The sequence below is a fragment of the Arctopsyche grandis genome, chromosome 3, assembly GCF_051622035.1.
Source record: "Arctopsyche grandis isolate Sample6627 chromosome 3, ASM5162203v2, whole genome shotgun sequence".
Lineage (NCBI taxonomy): Eukaryota > Metazoa > Arthropoda > Insecta > Trichoptera > Hydropsychidae > Arctopsyche > Arctopsyche grandis.
In genome coordinates, this window is record NC_135357.1 from 34,970,348 (window position 1) to 34,996,496 (window position 26,149).

The window sequence follows — 26,149 nt, forward strand, 5'->3', positions numbered from 1 at the left end:
GAAAAAAAATTGATTTAATCTCCCGTTGAAAAGTTCCAGATTGAATTTGAGAGTTTTCAGCAGAGTCGGTTTGTTTGTTTCAGCGGCGATTAAATCCGGCCCGGTTCGAGCTGTCCCCGGATCGGCGTTTCATCTTGCTGGCCCTGAACGTGCAGAAACTCTTCAGACACTCCTATCTGGCCCAATACAGCGTCTACGACGTGCTCACCACGTAAGTACCATACTATACATGCACCAGTGCCCACACTTTACTATCCAATCGAGATAAACCAGGAGCGAAAGCCACCGATCCAATTGAATGCTGTGTAACCCCATTCGTACGCGACGACTGCTCCATGCATTACCATTGTCGGTCACGAATAAACTCGAAACGTGTGCGGTTTAAACATCGACCACTGTATCGTGGCCGATAGATTAATTCCACCACTTCAATGCAAATTTCTCGAGAGTCGATATGCTGCTGAGAAAGATTTGTTTCTTATAATTTGACAGTCGTGACATAGAAAGTTTTTTAGCTTAGTATAGCCTATATATAACCAGCAGCGTGGTCTAGTGGTGAATGTTGAATTATTTCGTACTTGATGTTACGAGTTCGATTCCCGCTAAGAGTCGCTGTTGGCCAGACCTTGGTTTGTCCAGGTCGATCGTTTCTTATCAGAATTTGCCAATTTTTCTGATTTTCATTGAAACGATTCCTGTAAAATTGGCGTTTCCTTCCCAATTTTCTGTTGCAAAGTTATTGTTAAATCTTAGGTTTCGCCATATTGCTCACCATATATGTCTCTGTGGTTGTTTATCGAATATAAAAAAATTCGTATTGTTACATGAAAGTTATTCATCGTTATTTATCGTATTAATACGATGTTTGTAATATCTGACCATAGATTTTAGATATTGTTTGGATTTACATTTATCTATGTAATAATTATGTGGACCAGGAAGGCGCATTTGGGCTTTACCTGTTAAGCCTTCTTGCTATATTTGTATATATGTACATATGTACATATATGTATGTATGTATGTATGTGAAAATAAAATATGTACATACATATGTCTTCTCGCTTGTTTTTCAACTCGCTTGTTAGAAGTAAGTTAGAGTATAATGCGATTGTGTGGAATCCGCATGAAGCCAATTACTCTTTTATGATCGAAAAAGTGCAAAAAGCATTTCTTCGTTTTCTATATAAGAAAGAGTATGGGTACTACCCATATCTCTACCCTACTCCTTTCCTTTTGGGCATGCTTGGGTATAATTCCCTTGAACTTCGGAGAAACTTCTCGTTAATTCGTTATTACTGAGCAATACATTATTCAAGCGATGACAAATTTCGACAGGTTCGAAATCTTTGTGGTTTAGTAATGAGTCATCACGAATCCCGTTCATGTTGAAAATGCGCACGAACTTATGGACTGACCTGATATATAATTACAAGACGTATAGTATACGTTTAACCTACACGTAATTAATGTTCAGTGAATCAATTACCGGGCTACTTGCATTTAGTGCATTTTGCGATACGTGCATCGCTTACGTAGTGCTTCAAGAGCTTTTAGAATGAGCTTTTGACGTCCGTCACTCGACAAAGAACCCAGAGTGCACTTGAAGGCATCATGAGACACCAAAGTGGCCGATATTGGACTACAAAATACCCATAACATTTATGATGACGATAAAGAAAATATATGTATATATAAATATGTAGAAAATATTGCCAGCAGTTTGGCTTAATGGTAGCGTATATATTTACCACCACTGAGAACGATGGTTCGAGTCGTCAAACTGCTGGTTAGATTTGGGGCTTTTGTGACTCCAAATCGATCGTTTCTCTATCGGAGTTTGCCAATTTTATCTGATCATTGTTGAAACGGTTCCTAAAAATTGGTAATAGATCATTTCCTGTTGTCACAAATATGTGTGTATAATTTGTAGAAATTATGCACAGTAATCTGAAATCTATAGACATCTCTATAATTTCGTGTTTATTATGTGTATAAAAATTGTAATAATAATTTTGCACAAAATCTAAAAATAATCCATAGATGTCTCTATGATTATTATTTCTGTACTTGATTAATTATTATTACATGTCTATGTAGTCTATGTATTCTGATTGTATTCTATGTATTATTGTATTCTGGCCGTTATCGTATTCTCGTCGCATTGGAGCGATCTGTAATGACGAGGGTACATTGATTGTAATAAATAAATAAATAAATATATACATGTGATGGTGAAGAAATTGCTCAAACTTTTTAGACACGTCACAGTTCCGATTGCAAATTCATAGCTGATCGGATAAAACCGGTCACGAAAATTGCGAACATAAAAAATTACGTACTTTATAATAAGCGGTTTATAATTTATACCTATTGTTGATCGAATGACTACATATGTACTTATTCGATCAACAATATTCATGCACAAAAATCAAGGTTGTTAATAATCGAAATTAGCCTTTACATCAATAATCAGGACAAATACAAAGCTATTGAAAGACTTCAAACTATGTATGTATATCCAAACTAAATTTTCTCTTTCATTATATCATTTTTCAATGCCAAAAAACACAGAAAAAAATGATCATGTCGATTTTTTACATTCGTGTGTGTATTATATAGATTTATTTACAATAATTGCCAAAATATTATTATTATAACTTATAGCGAATGTTTCTTTCTATTTATAATTTATATATACAGAAAAATGTATTTTAAAACGTTACGTATTCACTTAGTAAAGTTCCAATTAGGACAATTTCAATTTGCTCCCGTTTACTTTTAACTTTTTTTTGTGTTACGAAACGAAGCAAACAAATTGCTCGCCTTCCATTATTCTTTTCTATTGTTCGTGGCAAAGAAAAAAAAATTCCGGCCATTTTGTTTCATCTGAATTTTCTATGCGTTTTTCATTAACAGAAACGCTGTTTGACGTGCGAACTTTTCTATATTGTCGAACCAATATTTGGAATACAAAAGTGTGTTCGGTGTTGTTGTTGTTGTTGTTGTCACTTAGCTGAAAAAATAATAATAAGAAAGGCAGCAGTAAATATTAGACAAATAGAAGCAAATTGAATAAAGCTTTTACACATATAAATATTATGTCGCCCGGATAAGTTAGTGAACGCACATACAGAGAGAGGGTCGCCCTATAAATTTATATTTAATTTGATTCAATAATGTGTATAACGCGCCTTCGAGGGTCGTCCGTTCGTATCGAAATTAGCTCGACAATAAGTTTCGCCGATAAATACATCAAAGTGAGCTTTCGCAAAGCCTTTGAGAGTTTCAAAAGTTGGCCTCGACTTGGCAAACTCGTTAAAAGCTACCCAGAAATAAATAATCACGGCACAAAGTGATCGCACCGGCTTTCGTTCCGGGCTTACGTGCTATCAAATTCGACGGCTCAGATGCGGAACGGCCTAATTGCCACTGTTGTGACGTCAAATTTAAAATCCAGGACGAATGGAACACGCATTTTCTGCTATTTCTCTGCTATTTTCAGGTCATTTAGGTAATATTGGCCTACAATTCACGGCGAAATGTACCTTTGCTTCTTTAATTTAAATTTAAATTGATTAACGCCCATCTCCCGCTCGCCCCGCATCGCTACGTTTCAAGCCAACATCGCCAGAAGTTTCACTTCAACTGTGGATTATTTAACACTACAATTCGATTTTTTTTTATAGTTTATATAATCAGGAACGTAGAATAATGGTTAGCATATTATGCTTTCGATCAGAGTTGTCACGGTTCGATTCCCACCAGTAAAATAATATCATAATATTGTTGCGTAGGGGTGGGTGGAGGATCCAAATAAAAGGCCAAAGTCGCTTTACAGCATTTATTGGGTGATTAAGGAGATCCGCGCACTGCCAGTGCTCCATCCAGAATGCCTTCATATGGCCTAAGTACCTGCTTATAAAGGGTAGGTCGCTCACTGCAGACCCCGAATGAACCTAGTGGTCGGTAACGGCATTCGGTCACTTCCCGCTAGAGTTCTCAGAACTGACCGCGTGGGACTGCATGCCAAGACCGTGGGACTGCGTATCTGGTTCGTGACTATAACATTGCATGCTATTAATCGTATTTATACGATGTTTGTAATATCTGACCATCTGACACACACAAAACTGTATTCTCTTAGACTGTATTCGTTGAGGGGGTGGTGGCCTCACGTTGAGGGCTTTAAGGGTCAAATTCCTTGACCTTTAAAGCGGGCTCAGTATGTCTGACCATAGATGTCAGGTATTGTTTCGATTCACATGTGTATATATGTAATAATTATGTATTTAAATGTCTCGTTAATTATGAGTTTTCAATGTCAGGTAATAAATTAGCTATAGGGACGACCTGCAGCTAATCTGTAATGTCACTATGGCGAAATTGTAAAAAATAAATAAATAAACATGGCCCTATGCCATATATTCCTCCGCTATCTATATATGAGGGAGTTTGGATACTACCCTCAACTGTTTCCTAGTGCTTTTGTACAAGGTTCTGTTGGCTATAGTTCCCTATCTCATCGGCGGGATATGCATCTTGTGTGTCATTTCTTCAAATTATTAAGAGGTGATATTTACAACCCAACTATATTGGAAGAAATGAAATTTTGGGTTCCATCTTGCCTCATTGATTATCGATTGCGTCCATTGTTCCAAACTATTAAAGCAAGAACTAATGTTCTTGCTTTTTCACCAATCGCTCGAGTCTTACGCTGCTTGAATTTGGTCAGCAATCACATTGATATTTTCAATATTTCACCGGATAATCTATCCGTATTTTTACTGTTTTTTACTTTTAATTCAATTTAAACTATTTATATATGTGTTTTTTTTTTTTGTTTATTATTTTCAATTTGTAATTTTTGATTTTTTTTTTTTTAATTTTTGATTTTTCAATTTATTAATTCTCAATTTTTCAATTTTTAATTTTTATGTACAATTTTTTAAATGTTTTATTTTATTTGTTTTTCTATTATTGTTGTTTTATTTTTTCTTATGTATTTGATCTTTTATGTATTGTCTGGCCACAGTGTCATATTGGGGTGACCTGTAAAGACTCTGTGGTATACTTGTATATTAAAATAAATAAATAAATAAATAAATAAATATGAAAAACTTCGAGGGATTAAAAAAATTACATACTACAAGAATTAAAATGTTAATTTGTATCTACATATATAAAAATGAATGTCTATCTGTGTATCTCGAATAGGCTCCTAAATCACTGAACCGATTACAATGAAACTTTCAGGATTTATTGTATGCATATCCGGGAAGATTACTGTGGAAAAAATACGGGAAAAAACGGGAAAAATGAGAATAAGTGTCATTGCAACGCTATAATTTAATTTTTTTCCAACGTGTTCGCTCATCAATATGTCATGCTTCATATATACATAGATGTGGATGTTTAGCGATGCATGTCTATTCTGAAGGTACTAAGCAATAATTGACCGGCTGAAGTTGACGAGGTGAAAGAAAGAAGGAAGGATATATATTTTCAGTGAAGTGAATCGCGTTCGACCGTGCGTGAATCAAATCGCTGAAATAAAAACGTTCAAAGAGGAAAGAAAAGAAAAGAAGGAAAAAATCTAAGGTAGACATACCACATACATACATACATGCATACATACGTATATATGCCAATCCGGTTGAAGGTCTTTTTTTATTATTTATTTTTTCGGGAAATTCGCTTTTCGCTCCTCCACAATAATGGACACGATCCGAGACATTGAAAAGAATCTGAAGGAAAGCGTGCTCCAGTACGTTCGCATCATATAATACATTCGTACCTCTTTAGTAATGAGTACATCTTTCAAATGTGTAGTACAAAGAGTTTGAATGAAACGCGTGTTTTTAAGGCTGAAATTCCACTGAAACTAGGTCAAAATAGTCACGTTACATTTGAGCTTTTAGTTATTTCGGTGTATCGTTTTTCATCACATATATCATATCATATATACATATATACATATCAGGATTGTATATTATGAATGTAATATCATACGTACATATATTGTTAACATGAGGAATGTACTTCTCGTATCCCGCATGAGATGTGTAAAGTTTTGAATAGACCTCGGATTTTGATCAGAGTGGAATCCTTTTGGTGCGGGAAAAATTGCATATATAACGTTCTCTAACGCATTATATAACGTTCTGTATCTCAAATATAACCTTAATTAAAAGTAGGACTAACGGTGTTCAAAAAAATACTGTATCTACATATGTATGTACGTAGTAGCAATAGATAAAGTTTTGTGACTGATTTGAACTCGGAATCGATCACTGATCACATTTTCATGATCTAGAAAAAAATTGTGTCTGTGCGTATGTGTATTTTTTTGAGGATTTTTTTAATACCGTTAGTCGTATCGAACTGAAATTTTTATCGATACAACGTGAATTTTTTTCAATTTTGCTTGTTGACCGGAAATGGTACCTCTCCTTATTCAATTGACTCTTAAACCGCTAGCTGAATTAGACTGAATATTTACATGTAATAGAAATCATAATATCATGTTATACCATGATATTTTTTAAATGTTTTTACATCAACTGGAAGTGGTACTTTTATTCTAGATGATCGAGGTTTTTTTATGTTTTTCTCAGAAACCTTTCGGTGTATTGAATTGAGATTTCATATTTAGAAGGTTATGCTTAATACCAAGCTATATATTATATATAATATAAATTTGTTGAGCACCCACCCGTCAACCAGAACTGGCAGCCTACTTACTCTTGTTCGATTTTTCTTCCTCTATTATTTTCGAGCCTTTAAACATGTAAATATGCTCTTGCATCAATGTGATGAAAATAATAAAAAATCATTAAATATAATAAACCGGTAGTGGGGTTTTTTCCTCTTAGAAAATTCAAAGATGTTCTTACCACACGATTTTTTCCAAACTCCTGAACGTGTCAAGCTGAAAATTTATATTTGTATTTTTTTTTGTTGGATCTAACTTAGAGTTGATAAGGTTTTGGTCAAAATTAACTTAATTATTAAATTAATTTTTCATAAAACTTAAACACCGACCTGGTTCTTTTTTATTTAGCACTACATCACTGGCTAACCCTTGTATGTTGGTGAAATATCAAAGCGATCTAAAGAGTGAAATGGGTTCAAAATCAGATCACAAATTGTTTAAGGTAAAGAATGTCGCTGAATTAACAGAATGAAGCTAATAAAAAGCTTGGTAAGGGTAATTTCTGTCATTGCACATATGATAAAAATGTACGCAATTAATAAAATAAAACAAACAATTCAATAACAGGTAAATATCATAAAAGGCAACAAGGCTCATGGAAATATGTCAATAATGTTTCGAAAATTAAACAAAACAAACCTTCCGCTCGAATTACTCCTACAAAGCGTACGACGAAAGTTTCACGTCAAATCCACTTCAAATGAAATACCTCACGAGCGAGAGCGTCAAACGAACCATCAGGGCGACCCTCACACGCCGCAAATTGTCTGTAAATCGTATTTTCGAGGCGAACCCTCCGCGCCATTCATCCGACGGATAATCCACGGAAACGTCAAACTTTGACGCTTCGAGTTATTAAACACGAGTATTTATCGTCTCATCTTCGACACGGCAGCCTCGCAGAGAGGACCGCGAGGGTTGATATGGCGTCTCGTCAATTTCACGCCTCCGTAATGGCTCAATTCGCATCGAAGTGTGCGGATTTTCCACTCGATTTTCACCGGCTATCGGCGCGCGTTCACTCGTCTACGGGGACGATTTTTCACGCGTAGAATTACCGAAGGGTCGTTTAAGCCCCCCCCCAAGAGATGGGGGGTTGAGCTCGATTTGACTATGGAAGACTAATCGATAGTTTGAATGTGCCAAGTGACCCGTGAATTGTCTGAGACAAAGTATAAGTTATATGTCGCGTTCGGTTTGAAGTGTTGAAATGTTATGGGATATTTATATGTATGTATGTAAGTGCATGTGTTCTATACGGTCTGACATAAGGTGACTGTGCTTTGACTGGAATTTTACCGTGTCTGCTTATAGAAGAGCTGCCATAATATAATCTAATATATAATTTGGAAAGAAACTTTGTATGTATGTACATATGTATGTAACTTTCGTTCGTTGGATCGTAAATCCGTTAAGTCATCGAACAAATAATTCGATTCGTCCCCGGGGCCAAAGGTGCCGAGGGCGAAGCCCTAGGGGGCGCAGCAGCGGGGGCGCAGGCGCCGGATTCTGGTATACATATAATTTCGTATACATATAATTTTTTATAAGAGACTTACTACATATACATATATGTTTGTTTGTTCGTGACAGTCAATTTAATAACAACTAGGGGTGTGGACAGGATCCATGCGACAACATTTTTGACTTTTCTAAGAGGTAAAAATCACTTCTGGTTCATTAAATTTGATGATTTTATTTTTTATTTTCACTTAAAATCACTATCTTAATTTTACACAATAAATATCAAGAAGCTTAAAATAATTTAAAAGGTCAAAACAAAATAATGAAATATTGTTTTAAAAAAAAATACTACTTCCGGTTTACGAATTCTGACCAAAACGTTAGCAGCTCTAAGTAAGTTAGTACATAAAGAATACAAATATAAATTTTCAGCTTAATACATTCAGGGGTGTGGACAGATTAGTGGGCACAACATTTTTGACCTCTCTTGAAGAGGAGAAAATCCCACTTCCGGTTTATTAAATTTTGTCATTTTTTTTTATTTTCATCACATTGATAGAAGAATTATACTTGATTTTTTTCATGAAGATCACACATGTACATATAAGGGGTTGAAAAAAATAGTGGAAGAAAAATCGAACAAGAGTAAACTGCCACTTCCGGTTAACAGATCCTTACCAAATTTTTTTACATAGATATATACCAGGAAGGTTTGACAGGAAGACTCCAATGCGCCTTCCTGGAAAATGCAGCATTTTATTATTACATAAATCCCTGTATTTCCAAAAGCTGAAGAACATGAAATAACAATTAATTAATTAATTAAGTACAGAATTAATCCATTGAGAAATCTATGGATTTTAGATTTTTCCATAATTTTTACAAATTGTACATACAGTAAATACAGAGATTTGTGACAACACTAAAGATGATTTTTTGCCAATTTTGTGGAACCGTTTCAACAATGATCAGATAAAATTGGCAAACTCTGATAAGAAACGATCGATTTGGAGTCACAAATACCCGTAAATCTAACCAGCAGTATGGCGGATCGAACCCACTGATCACTTGGTGCTAAACATACACGCTATCATTAAGCCATACTGCTGGCTATCTAATGCTGGCTATATGTAAAATTCCTTATATTTGCGCTCAATTTGTATCAAAAATGCTCTCATAGCCGTTATTTGTGAACGTTTATGTATGTTTCATTACCAAATTTGGTTTTTTATATTTCTTATATTCCTCAAATATGTACATACATAGATGAAGTCGTGAGTTGGTCACAATCGATTTTTTTTTTTTTTTTAATTGCTGGCCGCCTAAGTGCATGCTAGTTAATAAAATTGTTTATCATTATTTTTTATAGAAATTATGAAAACTGAATATGAGCTCGTCGTAAAAATATATAAAAATAGGAAAATTTAATTAAATTTAATTGGAGAATTTAAAAAATCGTGTACTTAAATTATAATACACATCCAAATCTGTTTTGCGTTTGCAAATTACAAAATTTTTCTATTATAAACATGAAACAATATTTTACGAATACTTGATAAAATATTCGAATAACGAATACTTAAAAAACGGACGAAAATATTTGATATTTGTCATATAAAATTATTTTCATATACCGTAGAAATTTTCAAAATAAAACTTTTCTACTATGAGCTTTTCCTTATTTATTTCTGTAAATTTGTACGATATATATAAAAATATTTTTACGTGACAAAATTTATAAATTGATTATGATCGATACTTCTTAAAATTAAATACAAACATATCAACGCTTTTTGCCGCAGTTTCAAAAAAAAATCACACCAAGGCTTAAGTAAAAATCTCTGTTCTGAGGAAAATTTTCCGTCAAAACAACTTTTCATTATAAAAAGAAAATTATACACCCCGAAAAACTTTTTTTAAGAATCATACCTTTACACTTTTTCAAACTCACCATATTATACTATTACTTATTAAGAGCACCCGTGCTCAGAAATATTTACCGCGCTTACTCAATTTTAATACACACATGAATAATTTGTACTTAAAACTACATATACATACATATGTGAATTTTTTAAATTAATCGTTGCATTTCTTTCCAGGGAAACTTTTCCTCTTACTGCTATGCCCGATGAAGATAGAGCTCCATTCTTAGCCTTGGCTCGTTGGACACCCAGAGATCACGGTCTGGTCACAGTGCTAGACTACGACATCTACTTCAGACCTGCTCCACGTTCATCCACAGGATACAGAGTCACCAACACTGCTGTACCGGGAGTCGTCTACAATGGAGTCCCAGATTGGCTTTACGAAGGTATTCAGCTTCATTCAAATTCTTCAATCCGAACTTTTCCGTTTCAGTTTCAGAACTTTTTCCTTATCTTATTATCTATTTCAAATGTGTCAAAGCTATAGGATTTATAACCATACTCATAATCTCCCCTATTTATCGAACGTAGAGATCGCTGCTAACGATATCTCTATCTTATATTGATAACGATTTTACTGGGTCAAATCGAACGATAAATCGCTCAACTTTGATGGGACGATTTGTTTTAGACAATTTTTGACAAACATTCTAATATCTAATTCAATTTTATAAAATAACCACTTGCTCGGCCATTGATCAAGCGAATGAAAGTTTAAAAAAATATCTTTATCATAGAATCCGAATCTTTCCAAGACCATTTTACGATCTATGTGTTTTAGTCTTAGTTGCAAATTGTGAAAATATACAAATTTGATATAAAATGGTAAATAAATAAATAATAAATTAAAATTAAAATTAAATATAACTAGATTGAAATCAATAAAAGTGTGCAATTTAATATTTATATGTGCATAGCATTGATGTATAATACACATAGATGGGCCCTGACGTGTGATTTTGGTCGGAGATCTTGTCTTCACTAACTGAGGGGTGCGGGGGGTTTAACTAGCGGGGAAGTTGGGAAATAAAATGGTGTTTTTCCCTACGAAGCAGCGGTACCTACCTACCTACTAAGAGAAACTGTGCATGCGCCATGTATTTTGCATGCGCCAAAAAGAAGACCAGTATAAGACGTGAGGGCGGATCTAGTGTATTATACATCAATGGTGCATAGTCAAAACCGCTTGGTACATAAGAGGACAAAGCCACCCAAGCAAAAAGCGCTCGGTGACAAAACCACGCCAGAATATATGAAAAAGTTAAAATATCAATTTCGATTTGATTAATATAACTGAAGCATAATCTATTAGTGTTTCCCCACTTTCAACGTTAACTTAAACAATGCATCAAGGTGCATGCTCTTGTACCCTATTGTGACGTCATTACGCATGCTCTTGTATCCTACGAGTTGTCCAACAGAAATTGAAGTCGAAATCGAAGTCGTAATCGAAATCGAAATCTAAATTGATATTTTAATTTTGTCATACATTCTTGCTGGGCGGTTTTGTCGCCGCGCGGTAATGTCGGGATGGTTTTGTCGAGGCGCTTTTAACTGTCCCGCAAAAGTCGGGTTTCCGTACCAACTACCTACTAGTACGTCATCACTACGACGATAAATCGTCTTGATAAATTGTACAACTGATTGCCAAAATAAATTACTCCCTCTGTTAAAATAGTTTACATAATTTCTTCTTCAACGGTACCCTGACTTTATCGTTCCGCAAAAGTTGGGGTACCCTACTAACTACCTACTAGTACGTTATCACTACGACGATAAATCGCCTTGATAAATTGTACAATTGATTGCCAAGAAACTCCCTCTGTTAAAATAGTTGATATGATTTCTTCTTCAACTTTTTACTTTAAGTATTTTGAAAACATCATCTATTGTTTCCTATCATATTTAATGAAAAACAAAATTTCACGTCATTCTCAATGCAACGGTGGACTATGATATTTCCATATTTCTTTTTTATTGTTTGATAAATGACATACATTTTCGTAATACGAACTCCTTTCTGTATAGTCGCCCGTTTTGTACAGAAGCAGTTCAAAACAAGGCCTGACTATTTTTGCACCGTTGCAACATGAATATTTGAAAAGCATGTGTCGAACGGTTGACAGATGTTTTCCAGACCATATTTCCGGAACGAATGTAGGTGAAGGCCACAGGTGAAACTGCACAAGTGCATTCGCGACCCTGAAAAATGCACCACACTATTTTTGACCACGCCACTTCTCACATTTCAAAGGATTCATTTATTTCTGCAAGATCCAAGAAACCTTCATTCACCACAGCAAACGCTTCAATTAATTCGAGCAACTTTTCCATATATTCAGTCTACGTAAGTACATATGTACATAAAATACATGACGTAAGTATCTGAAACTACTCTATTTCGAACGTCGTAAAAGTGGCTAACTTTCACGTTTGGACTGAAAACGATCTGAAACAGTTTGACAAACATTGGCCTTTATGCGGTCAAACTTAATGTATACTCGATATGTGCCAATTAAGCGAACTGCGAACTTCTTTATATGCCTACTTTCAGCTGATTCGGAGATGAAAAAAGTCTGCCGGTTTACCTTCGTGACCTTTTTCGATAAGATTCGGATATGGTGGGTATTTTTATGCGCATGAAGAGTAATGTCCGATTCTGAATTGATAACGTGGACTCTTTTTCTGTTGATCAATGGTCCATAATTTACAAGGATCGAGTGAAATATTAGAAAAGAATGCGGTAAAATATCGCAAAAGAAAAAGGTACATAGTTTATAATGAAATGTTTGAAGAGGAGGAAGCAATCGATCTAATAATCAACATTGATGAAAGCGGCCATAAATAAAGATAATGGAGGAGGGGTTCAATTTCAGATTGAGGGTAAGATATTGGATCAATTGAAATGTATAGCAAAACCATAAATATTGTGAAATTCAAGAATAACGACAGTTAAAGACAATGAAAATAAATCAATCAATTGATGGAATTTTGAAGCAACGAAATGAAATATTGGAAAAAATTGTGATTTGGCCAAAACACTTCAATAGTTGGTTCACGAATTTCACAAAGTATTATTTCACATTATTTAATCTATTGGAGAATTAAAAAAATAATATAAGAAAGTATAAAACTTGTAATATTAAGTTTACATTAGATCAGCGGTTTCCAAACTGGGAGGCGCGGACTATTGCCAGGGGAGGCGCCAAAACTTTTTAATAAAAAATAATTTTCATATCATAATATCAACAAATAAATAAAACTTCATATCGTAGCTTAACAGTAAAAATTCAATGTATGAATGTTTATTTTTATTTTTCCTTCATTTATATATATATATATATATATATATATATATATATATATATATATATATATATATATATATATATATATATATATATATATATATATATATATTATATATATATATATATATATATATATATATATATATATATATATATATACATTTAATTCCTATAAAAAATTATCCGGAGAGGAAGATTTTAAAAATTGCGCATTTGCAAACGCTCTGTTTTAGCTAAAGATGCCCATTAAATTGCATATGGTCGATATGTCGCGGATAATAATATATTAAAAGATATGTATATTATTTTGCAAAACCATTCTTGGGAAGAGCACATCCATTGAAATTTTTAATATAATAGACAGTTTTTTTTGAAGAAAACCACATAAAGTGGAATAATTGCGTTGGACTGTGTACCGACGGAGCTCACTCAATGTCCACAAAGCAGGTCTTCAAGCATTGGTCAAAAAGAATGCACCACATGCTATCTGGACGCACTGTATGCTTCACAGAGCAGCTCTAGTGTCAAAAAATATGAGCGAGGAACTGAACAGCACTTTACAAAAGTTATAAAAATTATAAACTACATTAAGAACAGTCCTTTGAGAGCAATGTCCTATGGAAGCTAATTATACCTCACTTTTGTATTATTGTGAAGTTCGCTGGCTATCCCGTGCAAAATTGATTCAAAGGGTGTTTGAACTCAAAGAAGAAATAGCAACCTTTCTCGAAGAAAACCAACACGAAGAGGCACATTTGTGGACGAACGATAATTTTATTGTAAAACTTGCCTATTTGGTTGAAGTTTTTGGAAAATTGTGCGGTTTAAATAAATCAATGCAGGGATCACAAATACATCCACTTGTTCAAAATGACAAAGTAAAAGCTTTCATTAAAAAGTTGAAGTTATGGAAATCAAATTAACAAAAGAATGAGTTGGATATGTTTTCACTGTCCAAAGATTTCTGGGCCACAGCCAATATTGAAGCAAGTAAAAATCTTTTTATCGACCACTTGGATGGTTTAGTGCTGCATTTTTACAATTATTTCTCCTTCTCCTACATCTGCCTGCTCAAATGGTCCTGATAGTCGTGATTCTGTTGTGACTGTGTTGGCTTCTTCTTCTGCTTCCTCTTCCGTTTCGTCTCCATTGGCTCAACCTCCGTTGGCTCAATCAAAACTGCCATTTCTTGTCTCAAAGAAAGTCACGCGCCAAACTGGGAGACCGAAAATTGGTAATTTATTACCAAAATGCACGAGGTCTCAGGACAAAGCTGGCTGCGTTTAATTAAGCCGTTTCTACTACATATTTGTGATGATATGGTAGCACTAACGGAAACATGGTTGACTTCATCATTTTTTGATGCTGAACTTTTTGATTCTTCCTGGAGGCTGCATCGTCGCGATAGAGTAGATCGACGTGGTGGTGGTGTATTATTTGCTTGTCGTGATTGGTTTCGGTCAGTCCGGATGACAAATTTTGAAACTCTATCTGGTGAGGACTTATGGAATTCATAACTTGAAAATCATAATCGAGAAAGAATATTACGAAATACAAAAACCTTGTTAACATAGAATGAATTCAAGACGATAAACGATATATAATAATAATAATTATTATTTTTAGTTGTTTGTGTATATATATGTTTTGTTTTTGTTATGTCTAATTTATTATTTTGTTTCTTGTCTTTTCTGTTATATTTTTGACCATTGTGGCGCATTAGGAATTCCTGTAATGCTACAACGGTCCAAACTTTAAATAAATAAATAAATAAATTTCAAAGACCTTGATTTCTCAAAGTTTTTGTGGATACAGATCCATTTTACTAATATGAAGAAGAAGAATTCGAGCTGACAACCACCGAAAAAGAAAAATTGATAGAATTATCATGCGATAGCTCACTAAAACAAAAGTTTCAAAATGAAACCATAATTAAATTTTGGAAGATCTTAGTGGAGAGTATGAATCTTTGTATTGCAAAGCAATGTATGTAAGTACTTCTACCGTTTGTAACGTCTTATTTATGCGAAACGGGCTTTTCGGCACTAGCTGCAATGAAAACCAAATATCAAGCCAGTTTAATAGTCGAAAAGGAGTTACCAGTGGCACTCTCCATATTGCCCCCAAGATTTGATAAATAACAACATCCTTCGCATTAAATTTTGATGTGTTAGATGTAGTTTAATTAGTAATTTAATATAAAAATAAATATACGCGTTCGTATACATTTATGTTATAGTTGCCATAATTGTCAAGCATTGATACGGGACATTTAAGTGCTACATAAATAAAATATGGAAAAGTAGGTAGGTAATAGTTTATTTTAAAAAATTAGTCTTTTTTAGACCAATCGTATTTTAACGATGATTTAACTTTTTTTAATTAAATCGTTTTCCTCTTTTACATGATGATAAAATTGGGCGCAAGTCATTTTAAAATTATACTGGCAAACCATAATTGCCTCAACTGTCTCAACTGCCAGCTTATTTCTTTCGTTCGACCATTGTGTTGACATCAGGGAAAATATTCTCTCCACATTGGCATTGTGGGCTGGATTGGCAAATATATACTCACATAGTTTTATTAAACATGACTTCTGTTCAATATGCTTGGTATCTCTAAAAAACTTCAGCCATTTCTCTTCCATACTCAATTTCAGCGTTGTCTCCCACTTTTCGTTGGTATTATTTTTATTTAAATAATCTTTTAAATATGCGAACTGGTTGAATAGAAGCTCATTGTTTCCAACATCGATGTTCCTTACTTGCAAATATTGAACGGTTCGTTCTATTTCCCCCCATTCAGGAACTTGCTTGAGAATCATCCAATCGAAAGCATTAAATTTTTTGAATGATTGGGACCACTTATCAATGCAGTGTTAAAGAAATCGACAGTCTGTTTTTGTAGAAAAGTTTATGGAGAAAACGGGACAAATTGTAATACGGGACCGAGTAGTGAAATATGGGACATGTCCCGTATATACGGGATTTAACATGGCAACCATAGTTAAAACCTAGCAAAACCTTTTTATTATTCTGTCTATTGTAGTGTTCAGTACTTTTTTTAAATAAAGGTTAATAAATATTATTTAAAACGTGTCTATTCTTATATCTATTAAAAAATAGTAGGTAGGGAGGCGCGGAAAAAAAAATTTTTTTTAGGGAGGCGCAGTAGCATAAAGTTTGGAAACCGCTGCATTAGATGATAGTGTTGCGTAGGGGTGGGTGGGTTCAGAATCCAAATGAAAGACCAAAATCGCTGCACAACATTTATTCAATGATTCAGGAAGTAGGGATCCCAAATATTCGAATATATTCGAATATATTCGAATATCGAATATCCAACAGTAGCTTTAAATTATTAATTTTTAGTTTTAAGAAGTTCAAGATTTTATTAAAATTTTAAGAGAATCATTATCTGGAACATCAAATAGAACTAAATGTGCTGTAGATTGAAAATAAAAAGATAAGTTCGTATAAAAAGTATTCGAATATTCAAATTTGGGATCCCTATCAGGAAGTCTACACGTAACTACCACTTACTGTGTGTACCTTCTTATAAAGGACAAGTTACCCACCACAGCTTCCCCAATCTATTTATTTATCTATTGTCTAGGCCTGTAAATATCTACCGTGACGAGTCCATTATTTACGCACGCACTCACCCGAGCCTATAAGAACTCCAACGTACCCTTTGTTCGGGCCCTTACTGAGTCCCGTTAGCCTAATCCGGTGTCTCTATTGTTCACCCACGAATACACTTAGACAGTGAATACTCTCTCTCGTGTTCCCACGTTACAATAGTAAATAATAAAGTAGGTTTACCGCTGTTTAAATGAGTTGCAAATGGGTGGTAGAAAGGCATGAATGCTAGCTGCCATCGCTCCAATCTGACACAAGATTCCGATGTAATTTTTAATGAGTTCGTTAATGATTTAACTCATCTAGCTTCATTTCGGAGACATTAGATTACATCAATGTTAGCTAGCCCCCATATATCGCCAAAATATCAAAGCGATCTGAAGAATTGAAGTGGTTCAAAATCAGATCACAAATTTTTGACGGGCAGGCATGTCACTGAACTAACAGAGTGGAGCTAATAAGAAGCTTGTAAAAATTAGTGATGTGCTTATAAACGATAAAAGAATCATATCAATATGTAAATACATACATATGTTATTATATATTTTAATCACTCCCATTATAGAAGAGGTGATATCGTCCAACACAGCACTGTGGATGTCGAAAGATGGCCACATGATGCTGTACGCGACCTTCAACGACTCGCTGGTGGAAGAGCAGAAGTTTCCATGGTACGGTGGAGGAGAAGAAGCGTATCTGTACCCAGAGATCAGATCCTTGAGGTACCCAAAACCAGGTACTCCGAATCCTATCGTGACCTTGACCGTAGCTGACTTGGCCGATCCGAAGAACATCAGAACAAGGAACATCAAACCGCCACCTATCCTCGGAGGTGAAGGGTCAGTATTAGTTCTTGGATGTATTGTTTGGCGTATTTTCTATGCTCTGATACTAATTTGAGACTTTTGTCCGTACAGAGAGTACTATTTCACCTCTGCGCAGTGGGTCTCTCTGACTGAAGTCTGTGTGGTGTGGTTGAACCGGCCACAGAATTTGTCTCTAGTCACCATCTGCAAGAGTCCCATGTGGCATTGTCAAGAGGTTACAATTTTCAATATTTAAAATACTTTTTCAGACATTTGGACGTGAGATTTCCAAATCTTCAATATTTGATTATTTTTAAGTTTAAGTTTGGACCATTGTGGCATCACAGAAATTCCTAGTGCTCCACAATGGTCAAAAAAATACAGAGAGATGGGAAAAATAGAGACGAAAAATACATTTATACATAATCATACAAAACAATAGCATTATAATAATAGCAGATAAAGTAAAAATATCAAATAATAAAATACAAAGTAGGGAATACCTTGCACCCATAGCCAGCACTAATATACATATAAGAACAAGCCGCAAATACAAAACATCCCTGCAAGGCCCAAATGGAAGAGAGAAGATCGAAATTCCACTTATACGTCACATTTAATTATGAAAATAATGATGAGCGCAGGCTACCAGACAAATAGGTTAAAATAATCTCCAATAACCTACACTGAAAGTGAAAAAATCACATTCAGACTCAGTAGCAACGATTTCATTGAGAAGTCGGATAAAGGTCTGTTCATACCTAGTCGGCACGCATCAGCCGCAGCAGGCAACCTACAAATACGGACAGTATTCTTAGGTGCATTCTATATTGATTAATGGCTCTATTCTTGCCCGTCACACACATTTCAAGGATTTGGGAATTGCTTTTTCAAATACCTGGAATTTTAATTCTCATGTCCAATATGTGTGCAATAGGGTTACAAAAACATTAGGTTTCGTCGTCAGAAACTCACGCGCCTTTAATAGCACCAGAGTGATACGTTTACTGTATACTAAATTGGTGCGCAGTTTGCTTGAATCTGCCTCGGCCAAATGGAGTCCTAATCGTTTAAGGTACACGCTCATGTTAGAGAGAGTGCAAATAAAATGTGTGCGCTATCTCTACATGAGAGAGTTTGGGCGCTATCCCTACTTATTTCCCAGTAAGTTTGTCATGGGCTCCTTGGGCTTTGACTCCTTAGTTTCATGTAGAAACAATCAACTTGGTAAGCTTTTTCTAAAAAATCTAAGGGGTAAATGTCATCTTCCCGAAGTTCTGTATAATCTTTAACTTAGGGTACCTGAGAAACTGAGAGAATCTCGCTCCAGAACTCTATTTCTGCCTATTCGGGTCAGAGCTAATGTGCTTGATGACTCACCCCTTTCAAGAGCCATTCGATTATTTAACCTGCTTTCTGGGAGCCTTGATGTTTTTACCGGATCATACAGTTCTGTCAGGCAGCATATTTTAAATGACTTCTATCTACATATTTACAGATGCTGTTTTCATTTTGTAATATTATTATTTAGCATAATGTGTATGTATGTTGGTTTTATCTTTATTTATATATGTACGCTATATTTTATTTTTATATATGTATATGAGTAATTTATCTTTATTTATGTTTATTTATGTGTTTATGTGTATATGCATGTATAATGTATGTATGTATATGCATGTACATATGTATTTGTATGTGTATATATGCATGTGTATATTTATATATATGTATGTATATATATGTACATATATGCATATATATGTGAATATATATATATGTGTAGGTGTGTATGTATGTATATGTATATATGTGTATTTTTATATTTATGTATGTATGGATGTGTATTTGTGTATACGTGTAAGTATTTGTGTATATATGGATGGTGTACATATATGTTTATATAATTGTCTTTGGCCAGGAATGCGCATTGGGTTGACCTGTTAGGCCTTCCTAGTATAAATTAAATAAAAATAAAATAAAAATATGGACGTATTCATACTCCATTCGCGCATGCACACATTCATACGCGTCATATATGTAGAATGTACCAAAGAATACTCTCCGTACTTGCAGGTTGCCTATTGCTGCCGATACTTGCCGACTAGGTATAAACAGACCTTAACTCTTGGAATAGGAGCCATCCGATAAAGACCTGTGCGGGCAGCAGGCACAACCATCAAATGATGATGTCAACTATGCACATAATTATTAGAGACATAAAGTCCCAACTGTTCCAGCAACGACGGTCATGACGTATTACTACGATTATAAAGATTCTCACAATCCCACAATCCTCACGTGCTTACAAATCTACTGGTGTGTAGGCCTGATAAAATATCAACAATAAGGTGACAATACTATCAAAGACCTAGATCAGTACGAATAGTACTTGAAATCCCAACAACGCGTTGAAAAATCTAGAAACTAAAATATGTACCATATGACACTAGTTGTGGGCCCGTTCAAAAAAGGCACCTGAATATAAATATCACCTTTTATAAGAAACGATACGAAAAATTTTGCACGAAATTTAAAAACTTTTTTTTCATTTATACTACATACATAAAACACACATATGTATGTACATACACAGTACACACATAACTCAAAAATACTATACCATATGAAAAAAGTTGAATTTTTCCTCTCTCTCTCTCTGAAAATTGTTTACCTATTAAGAAATTTTTGACCCAGCTTACGTATGTATGTATGTATGTTGGGACCCCACCAGGCTGCCAGCGCACAAATCCATATATTACAATATTCAACAACGGGGAGATTTGGGAGGGATGCAGGAGGTGAGAGGGGAGGGATCGTGGAAACGAGAGGGCAAAATAACGAAACTCGCCGTGCGAAGCTTTAATATATTCCTTCAGGGGAGCCTTTTGTAATTTTTCAGCAACGTGTACCCGAAACGCTTTCAGTACACATTCAAAGCACTCTTCCATTGTATAAATAATTTATTGCCCAGGTATATCAGGGCCACGTTATCGCGTCGACGCTTAAGGCACGTGAGAAAAAATATAAAAATGAAAATTTAAACTCACCGTATGCTTAACACAATGTGTCTATGTGTGTGTGTGTTTAGTGTACGGTGGCGCCACTTGTGTTCGGATATGTAAAGCTTTGCAAGCGCCATGTTGCTTTTGTGGCAATTTTTATTTCATCCCATCGTAAACGTTGCATAAAAGGTCCATTCTCACTGGTTACTTTTTGTGTGTGAGAATGTACGCTCAGGTTGGCATGCTGTATGCTACAAACCAAACCGACCGTCTATAAAGAATGAATTAACATATCCGAGTCTTATTCCGCTACCTCTACCACGTATCCCATTTGTATTCAACATGCACCCGGTTAGAATTTTTAAGTATATCTTTACACCTGTATATCTGCACGTACTTATGAAACTGCTTGTATATCATTATTCGCAATTATAACCCCCCCCCCCCCCCCCATTTATATCTTCATTGTACAATTTGTGCCACGTTCGCAGGCTTTTGCTCATAAAATACCCAGTTTGAACTTTTTCATTTAAAATTTCTCACTTATATGGTCAAACTGTTGCGTTAGCATATGCTCTTGTACGTGTTGAGATGAATTCCTGGCTTCATATGGTCAGTAAATCCTTCTACATCTATATACATATATAAAATTGAATGTCTGTGTGTGTGTGTCTCGAATATTCCAACCCTGCACCGATTACGATGGAACTTTTAGGATTTGTTTTATGCATGTCCGGAAAGATTGCTGTGAAAAAAAAACGGGAAAAACCTCTTAATAATAATATTCGTAATTACGATTTTACTGACGCGAAAGTAAAGCTTTCCAGCCTTCAACGCATCACGCCGCGAGTTTGACAATAATCACGCCACGCCTACCTCGCACTCGAATGTACTGACCATTCAGGGCTGTACCACAAACACATAGCGGATACCTCACGTCAACAAATAGATCTATAACTATATATAAAATTGAATATATGTGGAATGGGAACGGGAATGGGAATGGGAACGCGAACGAGAACGAGAATGGGAACGGAAATTGCACGCGATATTGTGGCATTGCAACGTATCCCGGGTTCAGCTAGTTTTTTTTATATATTTATCTTCACTTACATATATTCATATATTCATATGTGACTGAAAAAACACCTTATAATATAATATGATAGTTTAATATTATAACTTATATTAAAATGTTTGACCTTGAATATATGTATTGACGTTTTTGAACAAATTTAATTTAAATATAAAATGAGGGGAAAGGCTTTAAGAACTTTTCTTTGAATTATTGAGATGAATTTTTGTTCTTGGAAATATTTCATAAGAATAACCCAAAGGGGAATGGTTGAAGGCTGCACACAATCCAAGTAGAGATGTCAAATTTAAAGTGAAAAGAAATCTACCAAAAGTACATTGTGTATTTACTTAATAAAGTTAACCTGCAGCATCAATATTAGCTAAGTCAATCCAATAAATCTGTGTGCCATCTACTTGCACCTACATATATACCAATTAATTTCCAGTCAAAACTGCTCAGTATATAAGGGCCCCGACATAACCGCCTTAAATAATATAACAAGGCGACAAAGCCGCGCTAGAATGAACGAAAAAATTTAAATATCAATTTCAATTTGATTAATATAACTGAACTGTTATAAATATATTTGATTAATATATTAATATAGTGAACTTAAACAACGCATCGGAACGCATTCTCTTGTATCCTATAAGCTGTGCGATATAAAAATAAAAAAATTCCACTTCATACCACTGATACCGGTCTCCGTGACGGGCCCGAATGTGAAACGCCCGAAAACGCAAATATCGGAAGGCAAAGATTGAAAATCGAAAGATCTTAAGTCGAAAGATAAAAAAAGGGTGCATGGTAAACGGTACATATTCACGTACATACTCACTTAATTTGCGCGAGCAGGATACAACAGGAACAAGAGGAACAGGCTTTTCCTCCCGTATTAATGTGCGCTTTCGGGCGTTTCACATTCTTGCCCGTGAGGTAGACCCCACTGATACATATGTACATACAATTACCAAAACCATATTTATGTTTATTTCTCAAACTTTTACATTAAAAAGGTATTGTAGAAATACAATACATACATACAAACACTTGATCCTATAATATGAATAATCCTATTAATTTTAAAATGTCTTATACAAAAATATTTAATTTTATTGAGATCACAGTTTTAATTTAACGAAAAGAATGACGTAAAATATATGGATTTAATAATATGCACATTGGGGGTGACTATTTCTTCGAAAAAGGATTTTATTTTAAACATTCCCATGTTACTCAAGGTCAAAATTGATATTTTAATTTTTTCATTAACTCTGGCGCGATTTTTTCGCCGAGCACTATTAGCTGGAACAGTTTTGTCGCCGCGCGGTAATGTCGGGGTGGTTATGTCGGGGCGCTTTTATCTGTCGCGCAAAAGTGAATGAACCATCCTAATCAGCTGATGAGCAGCATTGCTAGTACTTTAACGAGTCATTAATTTAGCGTGTGATGCAAAACAGCTTAGGATCTCACCCATGTACGTCATCCCACTGGCATTTCAAATACCAATAAACATAATATATTCGCCAAATGCCTCACATTAAAACATATTACTGTATCAAATGCACTAGGCTCAGACGAGATTCGACCGAAAATCTCTCAAAGCTCCAAGACGAGGAGAGCTTTCCAAAGTTCACAGGAGAGTGATTAATGGCCGCGTGTGCGAATCGGTCAGTGGCGTTGATTAAGTGAAATTCTCACCCTCTCAGCGACCGGAAATTAAATCGACCGGAAACGGATACTGGATACCCACCTATCGAAAACCATTTTCGACAAACGGTTCAATCTTACCACTTTTTCTCTTTCCTTCCGCAGACCCAAAGGACGATTGAAAACAAAGGTTGGGCGGAAGCTCCTGGACCACCCCTATTTTCATCTGAAGGGGATGCCCATGTGAGCACTGCTGCCATCAGAGATGGACCTGCTGGCCATTATCGCCATGCTGTCCATGTCCAAGGAAGAGCTTTGCCTCTGACCCATGGACGTTTCGAGGTCACTCGACTGCTCGCCTGGGACCATCACACTGACGTGGTGTAAGTTTTAAAATATATTTTAACATTTTACTTATTCATTTTTATTTTAAAAAATCAATACAACAGAGATTTGAAAGGTAGCCCCAAAGTGTCAATGTGGTTTTAATACAAATATAAGTATACCTAAAATAAGAACAACAAAAATAATAAATGTAGGATGTGCTCGACCAACACAATCGGCATTGAAGAGATCCAAGGAATGTGCCAGTAAGTTGAGGAGTCGAACAGCTCTCGAGAGGGGGGAGTTCATGAGCACATTTGTTTTAGCCTTAATTGGTAACAATGCTTTCGCAAAACCCTATGATTTTTCAGGGCGCCCAAACAATTTAATATAAATTTACAAATTTAATTCACAACGCATTTAAATAAACGCAAGGTGCTCACAGATAATGTGCACAGATTTTTAGTTTTTCAGGAAATGTTCGTTCGTGAGCGCCTTAAGTATTTGTGTACGTGGGTAAGCGTCATGCGTGTTTCTTTATGCTCTGTGAGCTCTTTAAGTGTCCATATTTGTCTGCTATGAACGAACGATTCAATTTGGTAAAGGAAACCTTTGAATTATTAATATATAAGGAAACGGAAAATAAATTTTGAAATGGTGAATAATTTTATAGCTACTTCTCAAAAGCATTCCAGGTACTAACATGTAACTGAATCGTGCGGAATGTATAAGCGTACCGTACCGTGTTCAAGCATGTGAGCTTTTTACCAGTACCTGGAATTAGTTAAGTGAATAGCAGGAAAGCCAATCCATTCAATATATTCATTCGTGTTGACTTTACTTTTTAGAAGTGTAAACTTCTATAGGGACGGCAAATCCATTCAGAATAACCACACCGATACGATACGTAACATATTAATTTTAACTCTTTGTAATAAGTTGAAGCAAGTAGCGAGCCTTCTGTCAGTTTGACAGTTCTCTTGTAGTGCCACTGATGCATTCGTAAGTGTGGCTACACTGATGCATGGTTAAGAGTGGCAACACAGACCAACCAAGTCGTAATAAATTATTATTGTTTCAAATTAGGTTGTTTCAATTATGGTTATTAAGAATTGACTTTATTTATTTTATTTTTTTCGTATTTGCTACAGTGACATTACAGAATACTCATCACTGTGACCAGACATATAAGCATAATACAAATACTATATATATATACATAAGTTATTAGTGAGACATCTTTGTTACAGATAATATTTTTTTAAATCATATTCATATTCAAAAATTAGTGTCATAGTGGATAAGATATTTTTGCCAATTTGATGAAGGAACCGATTCAACATTGAAATCAGATAAATTGGTGAATTCTGATAGAAAACATCGACTTGGAGTCACAAATATCCAAGTCTAACCAGCAGCATTTAAGATTATGCTCAAAATAAATTCTTTTCAATCGAGATCAGCTCACGGGATTGAACCCGGTGACCTCTCGGTGCTTAGTATCAACGCAGCCACCGAGCCATGCTGCTAGCTAATGTATTTATGTACATATATGACATTATTCACCTGAGGTTTATTTTTACAAACCTCATTTCCGTTTCACTTACGATTACAATTCAGGAAAAAATTTGCTTCTTATCCAATCGTTTTCATACTTTGCCATATTGCTCATTTTGGTCATCAATGTAAGTAAATGGATTCTCCGCCATTACGATAGAGATAAAATATCGTTTAAGACGCGTTTGAAGTTTGCAAATTAGAAATCTGGGTGACGTCTATGTAGTCTTTAGTTTTATACATAGATGGCGGTAGTAAAATAAAATTATTGGCATTTTTATTCAAAATAATAATTTATATATCTTAAAATTATATACAAAACTAAAAAAGAGGTTTGTTTTTAAAAAACTTTTTTTTATTATCTACGGTTCAATCTAGGTTAACGTTTTTACTACATACATTTAATCTACGTTATTTTTTGTGATTTACCGGTAATGGTAAATTATTTACCATTTACCAGTAAATGAAATTTGATGGTAAATTTCAATCCTAGCCCGAACACAATATACGACTGACACGCTATTATGTATGTTTACCAGTAACTGGCATGCTTTTAGTAAGTGGCTGACAATAATCGATATATGTATGTATGTTATGTATCTATCTACGAATCTATCTCAAAACGTAAACGAAGAAAATTTGAATACAAGAGATATGATCCCCATTTTGTCCT

At 34.9% G+C, this 26,149-nt stretch overlaps 1 protein-coding gene across 1 annotated transcript in view; it reads left to right on the forward strand.

Moving 5' to 3' along the window:
- Positions 1 to 26,149, forward strand: part of Dpp10 (Dipeptidyl peptidase 10) — a 60,466-nt gene that overhangs the window by 28,829 nt on the left and 5,488 nt on the right. The window contains exons 3-7 of the mRNA XM_077427410.1: positions 84 to 211; positions 10,279 to 10,490; positions 17,622 to 17,895; positions 17,974 to 18,097; positions 23,761 to 23,978. Of these exons, the coding sequence (XP_077283536.1) occupies positions 84 to 211; positions 10,279 to 10,490; positions 17,622 to 17,895; positions 17,974 to 18,097; positions 23,761 to 23,978 (956 nt within the window). The remainder of the gene's footprint in view (positions 1 to 83; positions 212 to 10,278; positions 10,491 to 17,621; positions 17,896 to 17,973; positions 18,098 to 23,760; positions 23,979 to 26,149) is intronic.